This window comes from Salvelinus namaycush, unplaced genomic scaffold (assembly GCF_016432855.1).
Source record: "Salvelinus namaycush isolate Seneca unplaced genomic scaffold, SaNama_1.0 Scaffold1591, whole genome shotgun sequence".
NCBI lineage: Eukaryota > Metazoa > Chordata > Actinopteri > Salmoniformes > Salmonidae > Salvelinus > Salvelinus namaycush.
The window spans coordinates 40,106-49,462 of record NW_024058332.1 but is presented as its reverse complement, the minus strand read 5'-3'; the positions used below and the strand labels follow the sequence as shown (position 1 = coordinate 49,462).

At 42.2% G+C, this 9,357-nt stretch overlaps 1 protein-coding gene across 2 annotated transcripts in view; it reads left to right on the top strand.

Annotated features, from left to right (window-relative positions):
• Positions 1-1,152: 1,152 nt before the first annotated feature.
• LOC120037152 (high affinity cationic amino acid transporter 1-like) overlaps positions 1,153-9,357 on the top strand; it is a 32,708-nt gene continuing 24,503 nt past the window's right edge. For both annotated transcript variants that reach the window (XM_038983325.1, XM_038983324.1), the window contains exons 1-6: positions 1,153-1,288; positions 2,030-2,212; positions 5,303-5,461; positions 5,799-5,964; positions 6,228-6,361; positions 8,781-9,003. In XM_038983325.1, coding sequence (XP_038839253.1) covers positions 2,077-2,212; positions 5,303-5,461; positions 5,799-5,964; positions 6,228-6,361; positions 8,781-9,003 — 818 coding nt within the window. In that variant the 5' untranslated portion in view covers positions 1,153-1,288; positions 2,030-2,076. The remainder of the gene's footprint in view (positions 1,289-2,029; positions 2,213-5,302; positions 5,462-5,798; positions 5,965-6,227; positions 6,362-8,780; positions 9,004-9,357) is intronic.

Genomic DNA, 9,357 nt, shown 5'->3' with positions numbered 1-9,357 from the left:
TTTTTAAAACAAGCAGAAAGCTGGTTGCAATTTCAGTTGAATTCAACAGAAAAGAACAAGTATTACAACACAAATTATGGTTCAACTGAAATATGCTAATTGGTAATAAAAAATAAAAAAATTGAGAGAGAAAAAAATGTACAACTGTATAATGTATAAATATATGTAAATGTTATAATCAATAGGATTGGTGGATTTATGTCACACAAGCAGCTAACCAAAATATATGGAAATATCTGCTCTATCCGAAAGTAAAACTGATTGCAGCATTACAGCAAAAATGGAAGAGGGAGTCGGTAAGGAAATTGTCTGTCGGCATTAAAGAGCAAAATTGGCTAAAGACAAAAAACTGTTTCATTTAAGGAGCCAAAAACAGCTGTAGCAAGTTGGGAGGAGATTTAATGTTCCGACTCCATGGCACATGGTTTATGATCTGATACACAAAATGACTCCTATTCAAAACTTTTTTTCACTTAAATTATTATACAAAATTGGTTGTCTTGAAAATCAATAATATAATAATACACTTTGTAAATGAAATATTTTATTTTGATGTATTATATATATATATTTATATTTTTCAATCTGTAGAAATTATGAGAAAAGAAAGGTTCAGATCCTTTGTGAAACATCACAGTTGAAAAATATATGGCAAATAGAAATCAAAACGGTATGGTCTTCAGAGATAAATGAAGGGGTTGAGGGTTAGGTGTAGAATAGTAGCAGTAGTGGTAATATGGTTTATTATAGTAGTAGTAATACTGCATTAGTATAGTAGTAGTAATACTGTATTAGTATAGTAGTAGTATAGTCGTAGTAGTACTGTATTAGTATAGCAGTAGTAGTAGTGGTGTAGTATAGTAGTAGCAGTGGTAGTAGTAGTAGTGGTAGCAGTACTGTATTAATATAGTAGCAGTATAGTATGTGTAGTAGCAGTACTGTATTAGTATAGTACCAGTTTGGTAGTAGTAGCACTGTATTAGTATAGTAGTAGTGTAGTAGTAGTATTATAGTAGTAGCGTAGTAGTAGTTAGCGTAGTAGTAGCATGGTGTAGTATAGTAAAAGTAGTACTGCATTAGTATAGTACTAGTATTATAGTGCAGTATAGTAGTAGTAGTGATATATTAGTATAGTTGTAGTACTGGTGGTTGTATTGTGTAGTATAGTAGTAGTACGGTAGTATTGTATTAGTATAATATTAGTATAGAGGTACTATTATGGTAGTGGGCAGTACTCTGGCAGTTGGGATTTAAGTCCTGGCTGGAGCTGTGGCCAGAGAGAATGCAGGTAATGCACTGTAGTAGTATATTAGTAATAACGTAGTAATATAGTAGTAGTATATTAGTAATATAGTAGTAATATAGTAGTAGTATGTTAGTAATATAGTAGTAATATAGTAGTAGTATATTAGTAATACAGTAGTAATATAGTGGTAGTACATTAGTAATGTAGTAGTAATATAGTAGTAGTATATGTGTAATATAGTAGGAATATAGTAGTAGTACATTAGTAATATAGTATTAATATAGTGGTAGTACATTAGTAATGTAGTAGTAATATAGTAGTAGTATATTAGTAATACAGTAGTAATATAGTGGTAGTATAGTAGTAATATAGTAGTAATATAGTAGTAGTATATGTGTAATATAGTAGTAATATAGTAGTAGTACATTAGTAATATAGTAGTAATATAGTAGTAATATAGTAGTAGTATATTAGTAATATAGTAGTAATATAGTGGTGGTATGTTAGTAATATAGTAGTAATATATTAGTAGTATATTAGAATTATAGTGGTAATATAGTAGTAATATAGTTGTAGTATATTGGTAATATAGTAGTAATATAGTGATAGTATGTTAGTAATATAGTAGTAATATAGTAGTAGTATATTAGTAATGTAGTATAGTAGTAATATAGTAGTAATATAGTAGTAATATCCTGGGGTGGGCATTACTCTGGAAGCAGGAGTATATTTACTGGATTTGACTAAATCTGATGATCATCCCAACCCTCTCCCTGTCCCCAGGTCCTGCCATTGTCCTGTCCTTCTTCATCGCAGCGCTGGCCTCTGTGATGGCTGGACTGTGTTATGCTGAGTTTGGGGCCCGCGTCCCCAAGACGGGCTCAGCCTACCTGTACAGCTACGTCACAGTGGGAGAACTCTGGGCCTTCATCACGGGATGGAACCTCATCCTCTCTTACGTTATCGGTGAGACAGGCAGCCATTAGTATTATTAAAAGGTAGACTAAGCAAGATGCTGTTGCAATGCATGAAATAAACACAAAGTGGATTCATTTCCACAACAACTAAGAGCGTTGAAGAGCGAGGCTAAACTTGTCCTCTGTTTTGGTCCCGTCCCGTAGCAGCATGAAGACACCGTATGAATGAATGTAGAAGAGCAAAGTCTTGCATCCTGCTCATCTCAATATCTGTGGTGTTATGTGTTAGACCGTCTACCTTTATTTAACCAGGTCATTTGAAAATGTTTATCAGCTACAAGCTGGGCGATGAAACGGAAGAATACACTGAGTGTACAAAACATTAAGGACGACTTCCTAGTATGTTCATGGGGGCATGGACTCTACAAGGTGTCAAAAGCGTTCCACAGGGATGCTGGCCCATGTTGACCCCAATGCTTCCCACAGTTGTGTCAAGTTAGCTGGATGTCTTTTGGGTGGGGGATCATTCTTGATACACACAGGAAACTGTTGAGCATGAAACACCCAGTAGCGTTGTAGTTCTTGACACAAACCGGTGCGCCTGGCACCTACTACCATACCACGTTCAAAGGCACTTTTATAGTCTTGCCCATTCACCCTCTGAATGGCACACATACACGATCCATGTTTCAATTCTATCAAGACTTAAAAATCCTTCTTTAACCCGTCCTCTCCCCTTCATCTACACTGATTGAAGTGGATTTAACAGGTGACGTCAATAAGGGATCAAAGATTTCACCTGGATTCACCTGGTCAGTCTGTGTCATGGAAAGAGCAGGTGTTCTTAATAATTTGTATACTCAGTGTAAAGACAGAGCTTTTTTTGTTAGATCACTAACTTGCTTCATATGTGGTGAGAGTTGGTTAGAGAGTTGGCTAGAGAGTTGGGTAGAGAGTTGGTTAGAGAGTTGGGAAGAGAGTTGGGAAGATAGTAGGTTAGAGAGTTGGGAAGAGAGTTGGGTAGAGAGTTGGGTAGAGAGTTGGGTAGAGAGTTGGGTAGAGAGTTGGGTAGAGAGTTGGGTAGAGAGTTGGTTAGAGAGTTGGTTAGAGCGTTGGGTAGAGAGTTGGGTAGAGAGTTGGGTAGAGAGTTGGGTAGAGAGTTGGGTAGAGAGTTGGTTAGAGAGTTGGTTAGAGAGTTGGTTAGAGAGTTGGGAAGAGAGTTGGGAAGAGAGTTGGGAAGAGAGTTGGTTAGAGAGTTGGGAAGAGAGTTGGGTAGAGAGTTGGGTAGAGAGTTGGTTAGAGAATTGGGTAGAGAGTTGGGTAGAGAGTTGGTTAGAGAGTTGGTTAGAGAGTTGGGTAGAGAGTTGGTTAGAGAGTTGGTTAGAGAGTTGGTTAGAGAGTTGGTTAGAGAGTTGGTTAGAGAGTTGGGAAGAGAGTTGGGAAGAGAGTTGGAAAGAGAGTTGGGTAGAGAGTTGGTTAGTGAGTTGGTTAGTGAGTTGGGTAGAGAGTTGGGTAGAGAGTTGGTTAGAGAGTTGGGTAGAGAGTTGGGAAGAGAGTTGGTTAGAGATTTGGGAAGAGAGTTGGGAAGAGAGTTGGGAAGAGAGTTGGGTAGAGAGTTGGGTAGAGAGTTGGGTAGAGAGTTGGGAAGAGAGTTGGTTAGAGAGTTGGGAAGAGAGTAGGTTAGAGAGTTGGGAAGAGAGTTGGGTAGAGAGTTGGGTAGAGAGTTGGTTAGAGAGTTGGTTAGAGAGTTGGTTAGTGAGTTGGGTAGAGAGTTGGGTAGAGAGTTGGTTAGAGAGTTGGTTAGAGAGTTGGGTAGAGAGTTGGTTAGAGAGTAGGTTAGAGAGTTGGGAAGAGCGTTGGGTAGAGAGTTGGGTAGAGAGTTGGGTAGAGAGTTGGTTAGAGAGTTGGGTAGAGATTTGGTTAGAGAGTTGGTTAGAGAGTTGGTTAGAGAGTTGGTTAGAGAGTTGGGAAGAGAGTTGGTTAGAGAGTTGGGAAGAGAGTAGGTTAGAGAGTTGGGAAGAGAGTTGGGTAGAGAGTTGGGTAGAGAGTTGGGTAGAGAGTTGGGTAGAGAGTTGGGTAGAGAGTTGGGAAGAGCGTTGGGTAGAGAGTTGGGTAGAGAGTTGGGTAGAGAGTTGGGTAGAGAGTTGGGTAGAGAGTTGGTTAGAGAGTTGGGTAGAGAGTTGGGTAGAGAGTTGGTTAGAGAGTTGGTTAGAGAGTTGGGTAGAGAGTTGGGTAGAGAGTTGGTTAGAGAGTTGGGTAGAGAGTTGGGAAGAGAGTTGGGTAGAGAGTTGGGTAGAGAGTTGGGTAGAGAGTTGGGTAGAGAGTTGGTTAGTGAGTTGGGTAGAGAGTTGGGTAGAGAGTTGGTTAGAGAGTTGGTTAGAGAGTTGGGTAGAGAGTTGGTTAGAGAGTAGGTTAGAGAGTTGGGAAGAGCGTTGGGTAGAGAGTTGGGTAGAGAGTTGGGTAGAGAGTTGGTTAGAGAGTTGGGTAGAGATTTGGTTAGAGAGTTGGTTAGAGAGTTGGTTAGAGAGTTGGTTAGAGAGTTGGGAAGAGAGTTGGTTAGAGAGTTGGGAAGAGAGTAGGTTAGAGAGTTGGGAAGAGAGTTGGGAAGAGAGTTGGGTAGAGAGTTGGGTAGAGAGTTGGGTAGAGAGTTGGGTAGAGAGTTGGGTAGAGAGTTGGGAAGAGCGTTGGGTAGAGAGTTGGGTAGAGAGTTGGGTAGAGAGTTGGGTAGAGAGTTGGGTAGAGAGTTGGTTAGAGAGTTGGGTAGAGAGTTGGGTAGAGAGTTGGTTAGAGAGTTGGTTAGAGAGTTGGGTAGAGAGTTGGGTAGAGAGTTGGTTAGAGAGTTGGGTAGAGAGTTGGGTAGAGAGTTGGGTAGAGAGTTGGTTAGTGAGTTGGGTAGAGAGTTGGTTAGAGAGTTGGGTAAAGAGTTGGTTAGAGAGTTGGGTAGTTTAGAACGGGGCTAGGGGTTGAGTTGGTTCTTTAAATAAATTATATATTCAAATGTTTGGTTCATACATTTCACTCTCTTTTCGTATCTGTCTCTCCCTCTCTGTCTCTCTCTCCCTTTGTCTCTGTCTCTCCCTCTATCTGTCTCTGTCTGTCTCTCCCTCTGTTTGTCTCTGTCTCTCCCTCCCGCTGCCAGGTACCTCCAGTGTAGCACGAGCATGGAGTGCTACGTTTGATGAATTGATAGGGAAACATATAGAAGCCTTCTGCAGACAGTACATGGCCATGAAAGCCCCTGGGATACTGGCAGAGTACCCTGACATGTTCGCTGTGCTCATCATCATCACCCTCACAGGTACACACACACCACACACACACACACACGCACACGCACACGCACGCACACACACGCACGCACACACACACACACACACACACCACACACACACACACACACACCACACGCGCACGCGCACGCGCGCACACACACACACACACCGCACGCGCACGCGCACGCGCACGCGCACGCGCACGCACACACACACACACACACACACACACACACACACACACACACACACACACACACACACACACACACACACACACACACACACACCTTCACCCGTCTTGTCAGCTCTAATCTAACTCTCTCTTTCCCTTTTTCCTGTTTTATTCTAAACGTTTTGTAGGTCTGTTGTCGTTTGGAGTGAAGGAGTCAGCTGTGGTCAACAAAGTGTTTACGTGTATCAACGTCCTGGTGTTGTTGTTTATGGTGGTCTCTGGACTGGTTAAAGGAACCCTGAACAACTGGCATCTGGACCCTGATGTCATCTTACACAACAACTCCAGACAAAAGTAAACACACACAAACACACACACGTATGTAGTTGCCTAGTTAAATGAAGGTTAAATTAAATAATACATAATAAATAAAACCAGTTCTGTCCTTTATCTGTTTTCTGTTAATGTTCTGGATTATGTGTCATGTTTGGTGTGGACGCCAGGAAGAGTGAATGTGGCTTTCGCTAAATGGGATCATAATAAAATACCAAATACATACACATACACACAGTGGGCTATTAAATACTAGTGTGTATTTAATGATCTCTTTCTCTCAGCATGACAGGGCCCTTGCCGTCGGCGGAGAGTCTAGGAGTGGGCGGGTTCATGCCATTTGGCTTCACCGGCGTCCTATCAGGCGCTGCCACCTGTTTCTACGCCTTCGTGGGATTCGACTGTATCGCCACGACAGGTCAGTGTGGGAGGCATCAAATTACATCACCAGTGGTGTAGTGGAGGTACCGAAACACACGTTGCTGGTGAAAGCTCCTTCCACGGTCTTCAAATTAAAAAGGGATTGTTTTTTCCTGTCAATATACACAACTTACTCCACATTTTTAAAGAGAAATAAAACGTTGTCAACATTTTCTACATTTCTAAGAAATGCAAAAATGAAGATGAATTGATTGCATATGTCTTCACCCCCCTGAGGTAATAACTGGTGGAAACACCTTTGGCAGCCATTACAGCTGTGAATCATTTGGAAAACGATTCTACCAACCTGAATCAACTCTTAGGGAGACATACAGTCTCTTCAGAATGTATTCTACCAACCTGAATCAACTCTTAGGGAGACATACAGTCTCTTCAGAACCTATTCTACCAACCTGAATCAACTCTTAGGGAGACATACAGTCTCTTCAGAACGTATTCTACCAACCTGAATCAACTCTTAGGGTGACATACAGTCTCTTCAGAACGTATTCTACCAACCTGAATCAACTCTTAGGGAGACATACAGTCTCTTCAGAACGTATTCTACCAACCTGAATCAACTCTTAGGGAGACATACAGTCTCTTCAGAACGTATTCTACCAACCTGAATCAACTCTTAGGGAAACACAGTCTCTTCAGAACGTATTCTACCAACCTGAATCAACTCTTAGGGAAACACAGTCTCTTCAGAACGTATTCTACCAACCTGAATCAACTCTTAGGGAGACATACAGTCTCTTCAGAACGTATTCTACCAACCTGAATCAACTCTTAGGGAAACACAGTCTCTTCAGAACGTATTCTACCAACCTGAATCAACTCTTAGGGAAACACAGTCTCTTCAGAACGTATTCTACCAACCTGAATCAACTCTTAGGGTAACATACAGTCTCTTCAGAACGTATTCTACCAACCTGAATCAACTCTTAGGGAAACACAGTCTCTTCAGAACGTATTCTACCAACCTGAATCAACTCTTAGGGAGACATACAGTCTCTTCAGAACGTATTCTACCAACCTGAATCAACTCTTAGGGAGACATACAGTCTCTTCAGAACGTATTCTACCAACCTGAATCAACTCTTAGGGAAACACAGTCTCTTCAGAACGTATTCTACCAACCTGAATCAACTCTTAGGGTGACATACAGTCTCTTCAGAACGTATTCTACCAACCTGAATCAACTCTTAGGGAGACATACAGTCTCTTCAGAACGTATTCTACCAACCTGAATCAACTCTTAGGGAGACATACAGTCTCTTCAGAACGTATTCTACCAACCTGAATCAACTCTTAGGGTAACATACAGTCTCTTCAGAACGTATTCACACCTCTTCACATTTTCTACAGTTTTTTGAGTTACAGCCTGAATTTAAAACGGATTACATTGATAGTTTTTGTGACTGGCCTACACATAATACCCCATTATGTCAAAGTGGAAATATATTTGTCTAAACATATACAAATTATTTAAAAAAAAAATGAAAATCTGAAATGTCTTGAGTCAAAAAGCGCAGGATGGGTATAGGTCTGTAACAGTTTGGATCTAGAGTGTCTCCCCCTTTGAAGAGGGGGATGACCGCGGCAGCTTTCCAATCTTTGGGAATCTCCGACGATAAGAAAGAGAGGTTGAACAGGCTAGTAATAGGGGTTGCAACAATTTCGGCAGATCATTTTAGAACGAGAGGGTCCAGATTGTCTAGCCCGGCTGATTTGTAGGGGTCCAGATTTTGCAGCTCTTTCAGAACATCAGCTATCTGGATTTGGGTGAAGGAGAAATAGTGGGGGCTTGGTTGGGTTGCTGTGGAGGGTGCCGGGCAGTTGACCGGGGTAGGGGTAGCCAGGTGGAAAGCATGGACAGCCGTAGAGAAATAGTTATTGAATTCTCAATTATCGTAGATTTATCTGTGGTGACAGTGTTTCCTAGCCTCAGAGCAGTGGGCAGCTGGGAGGAGGTGCTCTTATTCTCCATGGACTTTAGTGTCCCAGATCTTTTTGGAGTTTGTGCTACAGGATGCACATTTCTGTTTGAAAAAGCTAGCCTTAGCTTTCCTAACTGCCTGTGTATATTGGTTCCTAACGTCCCTGAAAAGTTGCATATCACTGGGGTTTATCAGGATGTTTTTGTGCTGGTCAAGGGCAGTCAAGTCTGGAGTGAACCAAGGGCTATATCTCTTCCTGGTTCTAAATTGTTTGAATGGAGCATGCTTGTTTAAGATGGCGAGGAAGGCACTTTTAAAGAATAACCAGGCATCCTCTACTGACGGGATGAGGTCAATGTCATTCCAGGATATCCCTGCCAGGTCGATTTCTTTCACTTTGAAATAGGTTGTGTAGATCTGGAGGTACCTCTGACTTCTAACCCCTGACCTCTGACCCCTGATCTCTGACCCCAGGTGAGGAGGTGAAGAACCCTCAGAAGGCCATTCCCATCGGCATCGTGTCGTCGCTCCTCATCTGTTTCGTGGCCTACTTCGGAGTGTCTGCTGCTCTCACCATGATGATGCCCTACTACCTCCTAGACAACAACAGTCCTCTGCCTGCAGCCTTTAAATATGTAGGCTGGGAGGGAGCCACATACGCTGTGGCTGTAGGGTCGCTGTGTGCTCTGTCCACCAGGTTAGTACACATACTGTAGGGTCTCTGTGTGCTCTGTCCACCAGGTTAGTACACATACTGTAGGGTCTCTGTGTGCTCTGTCCACCAGGTTAGTACACATACTGTAGGGTCTCTGTGTGCTCTGTCCACCAGGTTAGTACACATACTGTAGGGTCTCTGTGTGCTCTGTCCACCAGGTTAGTACACATACTGTAGGGTCTCTGTGTGCTCTGTCCACCAGGTTAGTACACATACTGTAGGGTCGCTGTGTGCGCTGTCCACCAGGTTAGTACACATACTGTAGGGTCTCTGTGTGCTCTGTCCACCAGGTTAGTACACATACTGTAGGGTCTCTGTGTGCTCTGTCCACCAGGT